Consider the following 16,328-nt stretch of genomic DNA (forward strand, 5'->3'; position numbering starts at 1 on the left):
CTTTGAATGTCTAACCCTCAGGGTGAGGCTTCCCATTTAGTAAAAATTACTTAAGACAGCCAAGTATCATCTTTTCCGATGAGCTACTGAGTATACAGCTCAAACCATTTCCTGGTACAAAAAGTGGCAGGTGTTCTGGCTTCAAAAGATAAGGACAGAATCCACTATATAAAGAATGTGGCCTTCCTCAAACCATGATTTAGCCCAATTTCACCACCAGAAGATTGAAATGGGATAGGTATATCTGAGGCCAATAAGACAGCTATCGAGCCTGGTAACCTGAGTTACATCACTGAAACCCCAGGGGAAGGAGAGAACCAACTCCCACAGACTGACTGTCCTCTGACCTCCACATGCCTGCCATCACATAACCCCCACCACAATAGAACACCACCACACCACAATAAATAAATAAATGTAAAAATAATTATTATTATAACAAAATGTAAAGACCAGAGGAAATGAGACACTGGAACTCAGAATGCTGACATTACTAACTAAAGCCGACACACCTGGGGCTGCTGATGTAGCCGGGGTAGAGTACTGCCTGCCACACAAAAGGCCTGGACTGGATCCTTAGTGCTTATTTAATTAGGGAAAAAAAGCCCACTGCTTGTCTAGAACAGACAACTCCTTTGGTTCAGAATCTGTTCCTGAAAGGTCCATAGTAAGTAAAACAGGACACTTTCTATGAAAAAATAACAACTGTCATGGAACTTTGAAATGTAACAGATAAGCAAAATAGCCATTTTTAAAGAATATAACATTTTGCAAAAGAAAGGTCAGTAAATGTGTGGACCAAAAATACCACTCGAAACAGACTCAAAAGTGTGTTTTCTAAACCAATCAGATAGCAAGAAGGAATTTTAGTTTAAGAGCCATGAAACCTGCCCCTTCCTATTAAGATGGCTGTCCAATTTTCTTCCTAAGTATCTCGCTTATATCCACCAATGTAGCACATGTCACAGAGGCAGAAAGTGCTACTCAGAAGGAAAGAGCAAATCATTAACAATAAGTAACCATGGAAACTGAGAGATGAGGCGATATTTATTTTCTGTTTTCTACTTTCCTGTGAAAACTGGGGTAAAAAACCATGCAGCTATAAAGAATTACCACTCTAAGCTTTGAGAAGAGATTGGTTCCTTTCCAGAGAAATCATCAGGCAGCAGCTCTGAGGCAAGGCCTCCTGAGTAGCTCAAGACGCTCCCAGGCTGCAATCTATTGCTTCCCATATGGAGAGAGGCTCTGCAGCAGTCTTCATGCTAAGGAATGGTGCTCCAAGGGGCAGGTTCTCTTTCTACGGTCGTCGACTCCATTCCTTTAACCCACGCCGCTCAGTAGTGAAAGGGCGGGGCAGGGATTATGCCCTATGGCACTTCTGGGACATCTAGTGATGCAGGCTTAGTTAGAAGCTGCAATATTGTACCAGTTCTTGCTCCTTTTACTAGCCTTGCAGACATGCATGGGCTTACCCTGAACTAGAAAGAAGTGTAAAATCCTGAAAGGGGATTGGGCTTGCTTGAGCCCAACAGTGAGAGTGGTGTCCCACACATCCCACTGCCAAATGTCCAGGGTTCTCAACTCCCTTAGCTCTCTGGGAGAAAGTCATGTTTCTTTTTCCTTTGATGACTTCTTTGGGCAAAATAATGACAGGGAAAGTAAAATTTGGGTGGAAAACCCAATGGGAAAATCACTGCTGGATTAGAGACAGTGCTCTAGCAGCAGACTCTGGCATGAAGAGCTTTCCACTCCATCCCCTGCTCCCTAGGTTCTAACTACTGCACAGACAGCACACCTGCAGACTCTCAGAGTGAGGGCAATTGAAGCTGAAGAACCATAATTCCCTGTGAGACAAAAGGAACATGGAAAGGCTGACCCGTCTTACTTCTTTTACTCAAGTGCGTAAAGCAGTTCTTAGCTTAACATTTCCTAAGAGAATGTTTCAGACATTGCTCCTCATGTCCAAAGACTGCAGTAGCCACTATTCACTTCTATCCCCGGGCCCCTGGGCCACCCTTTTCAGATGAAATGGAACTGTCAAGGCTGTAGTAGACCTGAAGGGGTTTTACTTCCTAAGATCAGTAAGAATTTAACCAACACTGAGCACAGAATTAAGTAATGGCTATATGTTAACAGGACTAATAAGAGCAGTCTATTAAAATCATTACTTTCATTAAGAACTTGCCAAAGCTAGGTGACATCCCTATTTACCTCCCAAGCAGCATTCCTTCTAAGGTCTACCAGAAAGCCCAAAGAAAACACTATCAGGATTTTCACTTAGGCTTTCTTCCCCGCCTGATAGAAATCATTACTAAGTCATTCCAAAGAAGACAGACTTTATAAAAGAACATGCTTTCTAGACATTGGCAATAGAACAGTAGGACAAGCATGCCAAGGTTAAAAATGAAAGTGGTAATTAATGCAAGGTGAGGCAGCTCCAACCAATCCTGGCCAACAGAATAGATTATGAATTTTAATAAACACTACATCCTACCTAACAAGTCCTGAGGAATACTCCTTCTTGCTTAAAGATGCTATTTCTCCTTTATTCCAAACAAACAGTAACTCATTAGAGAAACTTAAACAGATACTGATAAAGGGAGTTTTTTATTAAGGTCATGAATCTGGACAGACAGGACAGCGACAGACAGGGCAAAAGCCTATTGAGGGAAAAATTAAACCTGGTGGAGGGAAAGGCGCTTTTAATGTGGTGCTGGTTGGTTTGCTACAAGAGGATTATGAGCCCACACCAAAATGCATAGCTAAAGAGAAACAAGCATTTTCTTAGGATCTAGACCAATTTTCCTATAAGAAGCAACTAAAAAGAACAAAATGATCTCAACTATATCTCCTTACTTCAAGAAGATTATTTGACTCTGAGTTGCTAAAAGTTTATTTACACTTGAAAATGCTTTCAAACTCCTCTCAGAACACCTGAAAGAGAGTGATGCCAAGATGCCCAGAATAATATTCCTTTCTTCTTTTCCCCAACTAAATGTCAAGATGCTGAGTTGGCAATGTATCTACCTGTGAATAATGTAAAACAAACTAACTGATTGACTATATGTGCTAATGAATCATCACGTCTTCCAGCAAAAGAGGAAAACACATGGTCCAGACAGGAATAGTCAGTACTGTTTTTCTATTTTCTGATTGTCCCAAAGGGCATTTCTCAATCATCTAGCTGAACTGTATGTGCAGGCGGAGGACCCTTTAACAGCCTGCAGCGAGGGCTGCCCATACAACTCAGGTGATGGCAAATTTGACAGGAAAAGTCCACTTAGCCCTAGCAACTTAATCCCTAGGCACGATCTCCCTTGTCCCTCATAGTCCTCTCCATACCAAGGGAACTTATGCACCAGCACAGTGTTTGTTTCTATTTCCTGACCCTGGTCACATAAAGACTTTCTCTTCTACCCTGAAATCCACTCAGATTTGTTTCGTTTTGTTTATTGAGACAGAGTCTCTCTGTGTAGCCCTGGTTGTTCTGAAGCTCACTCTATGGACCAGGCTGGCCTTGAACTCAGAGCCTGCCTCTGCCTAGCTACTGCTCAGATGTCTTTGTAATTGGGTTTTGAACATTGCTTAGGCTGGCCTCAAGCTCCTCATCTCACTTGGTCTCTCTGATGTCAGCACCCCAAACAGACAGGAACCAACCAGTCTCAACACCACTGAGTCTTTGAAGGCAGCTGTACCTCCACATGCAAGGGCAGCAGGGTCTCTGTCCAGCCTAGATCACACTTGCACTATACCTACATGATACATGAGGCTTACCACCAGTCTGGCAGCTTCACTGGAACAGCTAAGGTGTAGCTGTCCTTCCATGAGTCCACCACTAGAAAATGAACTAACACTCACAAAGGAATCATCATATCTTTTTAGTCACCAATCTGTTACAATGTTTCTTTCCAGTTTACCAGTGATCACCCAGTGTGGACAAGGCAAGCCTGCTAGTGGGTCTCCCTTCAAAATTCCTGTCACTTATAAATTGAGAAGGAATTTTATTTAGAAATACGGTCTCTGCAGATATAATCAAGTTAAAATAAGGTAACACTAAAGTGGCACAAGTCCTAAACCAATGGCTGCCTACCTCCTAACAGGGAAATGTGGACACAGATACACAGGAAGGCAGAGGCAAAAACTAGAGACACACTACCACTAGAGCTATATGGTACCAAGGACTGTCAGTAAGCCACCAGACATTACACAAATAAGGAAGGGAGTGTCTTCCCAAGAGCCTTCATAAGGAACATGACAACCTGGTTGAGACCACCAGAAGTGTGGGAGAACACAGTTCTGCTGTAGGCAATGCAGCATACTGGAGTTGCTAGAACGGCTCTCAGAAATGAATGGAAGCAAAGTATAGTGGCACACACATTTAATCCCAGAGGAGGCAGAGGCAGAGGCAGAGGCAGAGGCAGAGGCAAAGGCAGGTGGATCTCTGTGAGTTTGAGGCCAGACTAGTCAACAGAACGAGTTCTAGGAACAATCAGAATTACATAGTGAGACCCATTTCAAAAAAGAAGAAGAAGAAAAAAAAAGAAGTGAATAGAGCTGGCTTGTCAGAGTAACTCTAATTGCCAGGTATATGAAGTGAATTCAGGCACTGGGAATGTCCACAACATTAAAATTACAGGCAAAGCATCTTTCAACCAGACCAACCAAATCTTTGAACTGAATATAAACGGCAATCAGAGCAATGCTCCACCACAGCTGGTTTCTAATTACAACTGCAGGAACTGAGAAAACTGTGTGCAAGGACCAGAGTCAGACCAGGCAGCTGTACCCCACATCTACAAAGGAGCCCTAAAATTATTAATAGCTATTAAAACCACAGCACTCAATGTTACCACTTCTCCCTGATTTAAGCAGTGAGAATGTCACTGGGAACAGAACTAAGGCCCACACACCCCTTTTTAAAATTTAAAACAAGCTTCCCTACTCTTAGTAGAATAGTAGCATATTTCTGTCAAATTTGCTAATTTTGCCCAAGAAGCAGTGAATTACACCCTGCTCACTCCAAGCACTGAAGATTCAAACAAGCAGATGGCCAGTGGCCTCATATCACACAGGCCAGCATACCTTTTGCTGCATGATTGACAGAGGAGAGAGGTTCATCATCAGATGTGGAGCTGAGATGCCGGGCAAATTCCCCAATTCGCTTCTGCTTCTTGAGGGGGGCAGTGCATTCTGGGTCGGTTCTCCTCTTCATTGTTACTACAACCATAAATCCCATCAGTCAGCTCTTAGAACTACTGGGAATGAAGCATTAACAACCTCCAGTGGGAGGCAACTGGACCACACCAAGCATCTCCTCGTGTCAGCACTTGAACAGCCTCTTCCTCCCAGTAAGGTCTAGGAAGGAGGCTAGCCAAGCTCTGCTTTTAGCAACAATGGTTAATTTTACTAGGAAATGAGGTGATCTCAGACTTAGAGACCCCAAGGGCCATTGGTATCAGATACCAAAAAGATTAATTCAACAAGACACAGGAGAAAAAAAAGGCCTTTGAGTACGTGTTAGTGTATACTTTTGAGACAATAGTGGCTATTCATGACAATGTATATTGGAAATAAATTATGAGACCTACTAAGTAATAGCCACAATATTTCCACAGACCACCACAGAATTATTTTTTCAACATTTTTGCCAGATCAAGGTATTATATGATATGACAAAAATGCTAGGGTTTCGTTTATTTCATGCTTTGATCTATGAAAATACCAGTGTACATACAGCATGGAAGCACTAGCTGGGCTACAGTCAAGAGTGGGAAAGACCCTGAACAACAGGTAGCTGGAGCACTGGGACACTAAGGCATTAATTTTTTTCCTTTTTAAAAAAATTTTTGACATTAGTTTTAAGACTAGGAATTCGCCTCCATGATAAGGACTGGAGTGCTGGGTGTATGCCTGTGTCTCAGCACTCCAAAGTCTGAGTTTGAGTCAAACCAGAGTTTGAGAGAACTTGCAGCAAAAACCTTGGGGATGAAGCTCACAGGGCAAGCCCTGCCCTGCATGTGCAAGGCCCTGGGTTCCAGCCCAGCACTGCAAAGGGGAAAATAAAAGAAGATAAAGCTACACTAGTCAGTACCACGATGAAAGCAAAAAGTTAAAAAAAAAAAAAAAATGGATGGGGAGCTAGAGAGGTGGCTCAACAGTTACAACTGTGTTGAGGTCCTGAATTCAATTTTCAGACCTCACACTGGACAACTCACAACTCCAGGGAAATAAGACACTGCCTGACCTCTGCAGGCACCCACACGCAAATACACACAACTTAAGCAAATAATCTTTACAAAAATGGATGTTATGATAATTACGAGATCTTCAGGAAAAGTAGTGTATTCACAAACAACTCAGAAGGGAGAGAAGAGTTAAGAGATGCTGACACCTGCGGGGGATGGGGAACGCAGGGATACAAGAATGGACGTCTAGCATGTTGCCAGACACACGGTGGTTTAAAGACCATGTTTTCACTGTGAGTCGACTACTCAGAGTTGTAATATAAAAATCAGAGCTAGTACAGCTTATTTCAAAACATTTGGGGGGAGAGAAAAAAAAAAAAGAACGAACGAGATTCTATCAACAGCAGTTGAAGCAGAAAGTAATGGAATTTGAAGGGGGTTGGTGATCCTTTCCCTGAAACCTAGCAAAATACTGGATCACGTTTTCCGTGCCCAAGTACGAACCGGTGGACCCAATGTACAATCATCCCTTAAGCAACACAGGCAGGGCCTATCAGAGGAAAGCAGGAAGACCGGGAGACTAAAACAGAAAGCAAGGCCTCCCGAAATGGCCCACAGGTGAGCCGTTGGAAAACTCATCACAGCCTTCGCCTGGCCACAGCACGCAAGAGGGGGGCTCCTTTTTAACTCTTAAGCCGTCCTGGGGGGGGGGGGATGAGAGCACAGAGAACTCAGCGTGGGATGCGCTGGGGGCCGGTGCGAGCAAAGGAAGCAGCTCCGTGAAAGGCAAGGCGGCAGATACGAATACCTCGCCTTCTATTGGGACCTCGCGGGAAATCCAACCCAATCCTGTCATTTTTCCCCACAAGGGGAAGGCCACAAAGCTATCGAGTGACCTACAAAGGCAGGTGCGCTGTGACCAGGCACTTGCAAGTGCATGGCACCGAGGCCTGCTTTCTACCCGCTGCTGGGTGCAAACGCCTTCTGCCCGGGCCTGGGCTTCGAAGGCACCGCCACCCGTCTGCAGAGGGCATAGAAGGGAACGCCATCTCCCCCGGCCGAGCTTCTCGTTTGGGGACGTCAGGTTTGAGACTGTGTGCGCAGCGACCAGCAGCAGAGGCGGCCCGGGCTCAGAGAGGTTGCTGGGGAGAGGGGGGCAGGAGCGGAGAGAAGCTACCAGAAGGCGGGCAGAGTCGCCGCCTCAAGGGAAGGATGCTGTGCCCGCGCGCCCGCCCGCTCGCTCCCCCCGGGCCGCGCGCCGGCACTCACGCTGAGGGGATGGGGCGAGCAGCCGGCGAGCGGAGACGAGGGGTCAGGCCGCCACTGTCGCCGCCGAGCCTGGCCCTGCAACCTCCTCCTCCTCCCTCACTTTCGTTTCCTCTCAGGGCCGGCCAGCTGCGCGGTCGCGCTCGGATTCCGCCCCGCGGGCGGCGCCGCTTGATAACGTCACGAGCCCGCCAGCCCCGCCCCCGCCGGGTTCAGGCTTGGGTCCTGGGAAAAGCCCAGGTCAAGCCGCCCTCAGGCCAGAGGCGCCTGCGCGGAAGGACAGACGCTGAAAGAACCGAAAGACCTTACAAAAGAAAACAAACCCCAGTGAGATGTACGCAGAAAGGCAGCTTTGGGCACCTGCAGCAAGCAAGCGTTATCTGCAGAAGTAGACAGACAGCAATTAAATCAGGTAGTTAACCTCTAGGTTAGAGTCGCTTTGTATATGAATTTAGGGCTGGTCTAAGTGATCAGAGACCAGATTTTACCCAAGATAGTTTCAGCAATAAAAGTATTCTTAGGAGCCGGGCAGTGGTGGCGCACACATTTGATCACAGCACCCAAGAGGCAGAGACAGGCGGATCTCTGTGACTCGGAAGCCAGACTGGTCTACTGAGCTAGTTCCAGGTCAGCCAAAGGTACATAGTGAGACCCAACCCCCTCTTCCCCCCCCCCAAAAAAAAAAAGTCTTCTTAGGAATGGTTTCACGAGATGGCATATAGTTCAGTAGCTCACTACAATCTCATCTTCATTATATAGCTTAAGAACAAAGTCAGAGAAGCTGTAAACTGGAGGAGGTCTGAGGCTATTGTTCTCATCACACAGGCCACACTTAAAAAGGACAGTGGACTAGGAGTAGCCTAGTGTCAGGAGTGTTTGCTTGGTACACACCGGGTCCTAGGTTCGATTCCCAATACCTCAGACAGAAAGAATGCCACAGATGGCATTTGACCATATGGACAGAGACAGACTGTCATCTCTAATCTCCCTCCCCATTTTCAAATTAATGTAACTTTGTTGGACATTCTCAGCTGTGTCTGTCTCAAATCCCATGAATTCAAATGTCACCATGCATTCTCCTACAGTGTGCTTTTTTTAAAAGGATTTTATTTTGCGTATGAGTGTCCAACATGTATGATGTATATGCACCACTGGCATGCAGTGCCTGTCTTGGCCAAAAGAGGACGTCGGATTCCCAGGAACTGGAAGTACAGATGGTAGTGGGTGCTGGAATTGAACCCCGATTCTCTGGAAGAACAGTGAGTGTTCTTAACTCCTGAGCCTCCAGCCCTTTTCCAAGGGTCTGGCACCATATGATTTATCCTGTTTATTCAACCAGAGGTCTGATGAGTTTCCCTTTTCATTTCCCTGAAGCCAACAATACGCTTGAGACTTGAGTTCGCCTTCTACTTGTCTGATAAACACTTCCTGCCCTATCACACATTCCTATGACACCCCCCCCCAATTTCCTCTCTCTCCCCTCCCCCACCCCAGCAAAGCTTTTGCAGTAATCTCCAAATTATGATGTCTGTGTCCGGTCAAGATGTTTCTAATCCATTCTCCTTGAAACTAAAGTGTGTTATTTTTGTTTGTTTTTGTATTATGTGTGATCCTATTACAACCCATCAGTGATTAAAATCTGCTATTAGGACAATGCTAATATTCTCTGGGTGGTATCAAAGAGCTCTCTTCTACTAGTCCCCTCACTTCTCATTACCCTGTTCCTGTCCATCTCAAATACAGTTTATCTTTAAGGGGTCCTCTCCCTGCCTGGACCATCCCTCCTCTTGGTGCTGATGTCCACTTACTGCTCTGGTCTGGATTTAGCACTCTCCTCTTTGGAAACCTTTCCTGACTTCACAAGAGTTAATTAGCACCACCTCTGCTTAGGAAAGCTATTGGGCACTGGGTACTCCTCCCACCATATGGCTCTCAAAAGAATCTCAGGTTATTAGACTTGGCAGCAAGGCCAGTACCCTCAGAGCCATTGCAAAAACCCTTAAAGAATCTTAGAATGAATAGAGTCAAGGTCGGCCAAGAAACAGAAGATATAAAAATAAATGGATTGAGAAATTAATCACTGGAAAACACAGTAACTGCTAGGTGTGGTGGCACACACCTTTAATCCTAGCATTTGGGAGGCAGAGGCAGGTGGATCTGAGCTCTAGTCTAGCCTGATCTAGATAGTTGAGTTCTAGGCCAGCAAGTGAGACCTATCTCAAAAAGAAAAAAGAGAGAGAAAGGAAACAATAATAAAGACTTTCACAAAATGAGCTTGACAGCAGAAGAAAGATGACAGAAGAGTCACAAACTTGAAGATTCCATCAGTGAAGAGTATTGCTAGAAAACACCTTTGATGCCAGACAGTGGTAGCACACACCTTTAATCCTAGCATTTGGGAGGCAGAGGCAGGTGGATCTCTCTGAGTTCTAGGAGAGTCAGGGTTACGAAGAGAAACCCTGTCTGGAAAAACCAAAAAGGAAAGAAGGAAGGAAGGAAGGAAGGAAGAAAACTATTCTAGAGTGAGACAGCATTCCAGGCTGAAGATGGTTCTGGAAGCCTCCACCAACAGCAGGAGAAGCTGTATTGTCCCCTGAAAAAGGAGAAAAGGCACACAAAATTACTCAGTTGGCGGACTATCCAAGTTCGATTCACATGGACTTGTTTTGAAGCCTTCAGTCTGTGATTGGTGGAGGATTCAGCTGCTCTGACCGGTTGAGATCAGTTTCTTGGGTGCTATCGCAGGTTTCACCACATTTCTTTATGCATCAAGATAGGTTACAATTAACTATGCATGGAGCAGCAAAAGCCAAATATAGACTCAAGTTTAGACGGGGAAACATGACAGGCAAAAATAAAGCCCCAGAAAACAAAACTAAAAGATTTAACATTAGAGTCCCAGGAGAAAAGAAAAAGAAAAAAAGTGTCTGGTGCAGAAAAAAAAAATTTTTTAAACAGGGTCTTGCTATGTAGCCTTGGATTGCTGCAAGTCTAAGGCAGCACAGGGCTACATATTGAGTTCAGGACCAACCTGGTCTACAAAATGAAAGTCTGCCTAAAATGATGGGAGGAGTCACATTTTTAATCCCAGCAATTGGGAGACAGGCAGAAAAACTTCTGTGAATTCAAGACCAGTCTGGTTTATATATCAAGTTCAAGGCCTGCCAGAGTTACATTGTAAGACCCTGTCAATAATAATAATAATAATAATAATAATAATAATAATAATAAACCATACATGCCCCAGCTAGTTAGACATAAAGTGGGTCATTTTTCATACTTCCAAATTCTTAAAAATATACATAATGGCTGGGTATTGGTGGTGCACACCTCTAATCCCAGCACTTGGGAGGCAGAGGCAGGCAGATCTCTGTGAGTTCGAGGCCAGCCTGGTCTACAGAGCGAGTTCCAGGACAGGCTCCAAAGCAATACAGAGAAACCCATCTCAAAAAAAAAAAAAATATATATATATATATATATGTATGTATGTATGTATGTATGTTGAAAGCAAATATAACAATGTCTGATAGGGTTTTCTATGTTTGGAGATGTAATTCTCAGGGAGATTCTAACAGAGGAAGGTAAAGGAACAAAGAGGAAAGCAGGTGTGACTTGGAAGACACAGAAAGAAGGATCAAGAATTTAAATTCATCATTGTGAGCAAGTGTTACCCCACCCTAGGCCACACCAGACCCTGTGTAACACCTAACAAACGACAACAAAAGGTTACAAATTACCATATCAGGATGCAATGGGGCATCTTTACAGCCCGGGCAATGCTAATGCCTTAATAGGGGCATTCTGAGATCCTGTATACACAAAAGGATTAGGTCAGTTCCTTAACAGCTACAAATTACTGTAATTTACCCACATCAAAATAGAGAAACTGAATAGGCCTGTATCTACTAAAGAAATTGTATTCAAAGTTTTCTTTGTAAGAGTCTTTTAAAAACTTGAGGTCCAGGGGCTAGAGAGATGGCACAGTAGTTAAGAACACTAGCTGGTCTTTCTAGAGGTCCTGAGTTCAATTCCCAGAGATTACATGATGACTCCCAAGTATCTGTAATGAGATCTGGCGCCCTCTTCTGACGTGCATGAAGACTGAATGTTGTATTTTTTTAAAAAGGGGAGAAAGATGGCACCACATAGGGAAAGGTGTCATAAAAGGGGGAGAGGGGAGACCGGCCTCTGGGGAGCAGTGAGAGAGTGAGTGGGGAGGGGGCAGGAAAGCCCTTCTAAAAGGGAACATAGTGAATGTGCACAGGTGGCTGCAGCTGAGGGCGAATCCTGTCAGAACCCAAGGGCAGACCTCTACAGATGCCTGAATACTAACACAGAACACTATATACATAATAAATGAATAATTGTTTTTTTTTTATCTTGCTTTAGTTTCTTTTCTGTTACTATCATAAAATACTCTGGCAAAAACAAACAACTTAGGGGAGAAAGGGCTTACTTTAGTTCATAAAGGTACAGTGCATCATCTTGGGGATCAGCCAAAGCATCAGGAACTTGAAGCAACTGGTCACATGACACCCAAGTCAAGAGCAGGGAGGAATATATGTATGCATGCTTCTTAATGCTTAGTTCACCCTCTACACTTACACAGCCAGAACACCAGCCTAGGGAACTGTGCCACCCACAGTGGGCTGGGTCTTCCCACATCAATGAACATCAAGACAATCTGACAGTCCCCCATGGACACTGGATCTAGATAGTTTATGTCAAGTTGGCAACTGGAACCACTTTGCTGGTGACAACAATCTCTACAGACTGTTCTGCCTCCGAGTGCCTGGACTAAAGGTGTATAGTACCACTGCCCAGCAATATAGTTAGAAATATTTTATTTTTTTTGTATGAATATGTCTGTCTGGGTACGTGCACACATGAGTGTGATTGCTCATGAAGGCTGGAAGGGGACATCAGATCGGCTGGAGCTGGAGGAGTTACACTTGTGAGCAGCCTAATGTGGGTTGCAGAGGACCAAACTCAAGTACTCTTGACTACTGAGCTATCTCTCTAACCCTGACATTTAATTTTTTATTTGTTTCAATAGTCACAAGTAGGGATCTCTTTGGCAAATTCAAAAATAACACTGTACAGGTAGAATTAAAACTTCTAGGGGTTTTTGTTTTTGTTTTTATCAAGAAATACAGTAATTCTCCAGGATCTTTGTAGGCCGGTTGCATTTCTTTTCTCTTAAGATTAAGAATTCACCATCAGTCGAGTCAATATCTTTAAGAACTTTGAATTTCCTTTATATAAGAACAAAGTGGATTGCATAACCATGGTTCAACTTAAGAAGCATCAAGGTGAAAACAGCTTTGAAAGACTTCTGAGGTGTTCCAGATATTTCCAGAATTTTCAAAGAAAAATGCCAGAATTGTATATTAAAAAGGCATATTTTCCAGTTCCTTCCTTATCGACCACTTGGCAGAGAATGTTTTAATATCTTCCAGGAGCATCTATAATCTTGACTTCATAACATTGAGTTGAAAGCTTAAACTCAGTCTTATGGTTAAAAGACTCTTCCAGAGAAGCCAACACATCAATAAAATTCCTTTTCTAATAATGTCCGTGGAGTGAATTTTCTTTTTCTTTCATTCTTTTTATTTCAGTTAAAGTAAATATCTCTGCCTTCCGCCCAAGAAAGTGCTTCAAGACATATTTTCAGGATGGCCTGCAGACTTCTTCGTGGCACAAAAGCAATTCATGTTTTCTTCTACTGGCTTGTCAAAGGTTGTTTAAATGTGCTTGCCTGACTCAGAAACCTGCTTGGTTGATGACATTTAAGGCTGTTGACAAAACTTCTTTTGCGGGCTTGTTAGAAGAGTCTTTGCTATTGATGCATGTCTATGAAAAATGTATTTTATATATAATATGTATATCACATATATATGATGATGATGTATAAATCTGTGAAAAATGTATTTTATATATAATGTGTATACCTCATATATATGATGATGATATATAAGTGGCTTTCCTCATTAAAACGGCCCCACTAGATACCTCACCAGGCATGACAGCAGTCCATCTGGGCACGGTGGCAAGGGTTTCTTTCTAAAATTTATTTGGCAGGAAATAAAAAAATCCTTTTTACTATTTCCAAACTGTTCAAAGCCTTTGTAGTTTACAAAAGGATGCACAAAATAGGAATTCTTTGATGGCTTTAGTGTGCACACAAGAAAGGAGAGAGCCGATGACATGAAAAGCTGCCTGCCAGAACACGAAGCTTTACTGAGAAGCCCTTTCAGGCTTCGGGGTGACAAGCACATTCAGGTTTGCTGGTATAAAACTTCAATTAAACTTAACTCACATATACATACAAACACATACACATATCTCTTTGTACCTTTTGTTGTTGTTGTTTTGGTTTTTCAAGACTGGGTTTCTCTGTGTAATTCTGGCTGTCCTGTGAGATGCTAGCTCTGGGTGTGCGGAGGGTGAGAAATGTGAAGAAAACACTCTACACTGTAAGTTAGCTTCATGGAAAGCCTGTAGAATGAGCAAGGCTTTGTGACCTGCCTTTGACTATGGACCCTGTCTGTGTTGGAAAGTCAGCCCCACCAACCCACTGTTAGCATGTGTTTTAGGATTTCAGAAACTAAACCAGGTGGTGGTGGTACAAGTCGTTAATCCCAAGAAATTCACCTGCCTCTGCCTCCTGAATGCTGGAATTAATAGCATGTGCTGCCGCCGCCACCACCTGGTTCCGCTTATGGATTTTTTTTGTTTGTTTCTTTTTCGAGATGGGGTTTCTCTGTGGCTTTGGAAGCTGTCCTGGAACTAGCTCTTGTAGACCAGGCTGGACTCAAACTCACAGAGATCCGCCTGCCTCTGCCTCCCAAGTGCTGGGATTAAAAGCATGCACCACCACCACTGCCAGGAGACTTATGGCTTTTTACAGAGGACCCAGATTCAGTTCCCAGCACCCGCACAGCAGCTAACAACGGCCTGTAATTCCAGTTCTGGGTGATCTGACACCCTCTCTGGCCTTCTTAGGGTCCTGCAAGCAGGTGGCACACATAAACTTACAAAGTTGAGTGCATACACATACACAGTGAAAGTAAGAATTCAGCAACTATGACTGAATTGCATTTATTAGAAGACCATTATGTAACAAAAGAAAAACTAGGCCAGTTTCAATCATTCCCAGCACCTAAACAGCAGGGATACTGGGCTGAAAGTTGGATCTGAGGTAAGGCTCTAGATTAGAATTTGATGCAACAGCAGTAAGCATGAAATACTTTGTGGAGACTACTTGAGCTCAGGGATCATCATGGAGAGATGGCGCGTGGGTGCTGTGACAGTCAAGCATACCATCTGAGTGTCCACTAAGCATCTATCAGAATGATCAGCAGGCTTCCCTGCACTCCAGAACCAGCTGAACAAGAAACACAGTTGGTTATTTCTCACCCACAAGGCCAGGCCGTATCTTCTTCAGAGAAGCCACCCACTCCTACTGCAACTCCCATTTGCAAAATAAGAGAAAATTAATAAAAATAAGATTTAGTAAAGTAAGCTTTTTTCCCTCTGAGTGAAGCTTAAGAGCATTCAGAACAAGGCATTGGCTTGCTATGGTGAGTGGCAGCATGCCACTCAGCTCAGGCCCCAAGCCTCCCAGAGCCTTCTCATCTGAGCTGCTTCCTAGAGGAAGAACACGATGTGAGTTTGAGATCCTCTTGATTTCTGGATCAAATGCAAACCCTGGCACATCAGGGGCCTGCTAGAATGGATGCCATCTGAGTCATCCTGTGCCCCCCACCCCACTCCCACCCCCATGCTCCGCAATTCCGGCTTATCCTCAGATGAGGAGTGGACAGTCTAGTTGCAGATTAAGGCTATGTAAAGCAAATGAGCAGCTGGAGATAGCTGCCCAGTCTAAGCACTCCTGTAGTTAAGGGGACTCCCGGGGTCATAGTGACTGTAGTCACGTGACTGTGGGTCACTCACAGAGGAGAAAAAATAGTGAAGAGAGAGACTGCAACTAATGAGGGAATTTGAGGGTTCCAATCAGCAAACCAGACAATAGATGTCCAGCTATCCCACCCACAAAGGGCACAGTCTCCTGCCCTGACAGTCTGTTTGCTGGGATGAGGCAAGCCTAAGGGTAGGGTGAGTGAGCCTTTTCTACGACAATGTAGCCAAGTGGATAAGAGACACCTGCCAGTCACTGCATTGCTGGCTGCATTCATCTGCTTGGTAAAGCCAGAATGTGGGACGATCTCTCTTCATCCAGTTTCTCAGCACGCTGGTGGAGTTTAACTAGAGGACGGCACAGCAGTGGCTCCATTAGGCCGTGCTAACGCTACAGGGCAGGAGAGGTGGCATGTCATCTAAGCAAGCAAGATGCATGTGAGATTTACTATCGGCCATCTCTCCCAAGAAAGGACTGGGGAGAGGGGTGGAGAAAAATGGAAGCTTAGGTTAATTTTTGTCTTTTAAAAATAGAGCATTCTGCTGAGCATGGTGGCACAAGCCTTTAATCCCAGCACTCGGGAGGCAGAGGCAGGTGGATCTCTGTGAGTTCAAGGCCAGCCTGGTCTACAAAGTGAGTTCCAGGACAGCTAGAGCTACACAGAGAAACCCTGTCTTTAAAAAAAAAAAAAAAAAAGGAAGATGTGCTGAGCTCTGGTAAAGTCTAAAGCTGAGGAAGAGAGCTGCACACACCCTCTGAATGGCAGCTGCATGAAAACAGAATACCCAAAGCCCACCAGGTTCGCCTTGAACTTGAGCTCTCGGGCTGACACGTGCTGGCAGTCCATCTGGGGTGGGCAGTCACTCTCCTGGCTGCAGGCTATGAGCTGCCAGTGTTTACCTGGGAAACTGTCTGGGAGCTGGAAGCAAAGGAAGGCAAATACACTGCAGCCCGGC

At 44.4% G+C, this 16,328-nt stretch overlaps 1 protein-coding gene across 1 annotated transcript in view; it reads right to left on the bottom strand.

Moving 5' to 3' along the window:
* Cmtr1 (cap methyltransferase 1) overlaps positions 1–7,606 on the bottom strand; it is a 41,664-nt gene extending 34,058 nt beyond the window's left edge. The window contains exons 1-2 of the mRNA XM_051187066.1: positions 7,455–7,606; positions 5,083–5,217 (exon numbers count right to left, since the gene is read on the bottom strand). Of these exons, the coding sequence (XP_051043023.1) occupies positions 5,083–5,212 (130 nt within the window). The 5' untranslated portion in view covers positions 5,213–5,217; positions 7,455–7,606. The remainder of the gene's footprint in view (positions 1–5,082; positions 5,218–7,454) is intronic.
* Between the last annotated feature and the right edge of the window lie 8,722 nt (positions 7,607–16,328).

The sequence above is a fragment of the Phodopus roborovskii genome, unplaced genomic scaffold, assembly GCF_943737965.1.
Source record: "Phodopus roborovskii unplaced genomic scaffold, PHOROB, whole genome shotgun sequence".
NCBI lineage: Eukaryota > Metazoa > Chordata > Mammalia > Rodentia > Cricetidae > Phodopus > Phodopus roborovskii.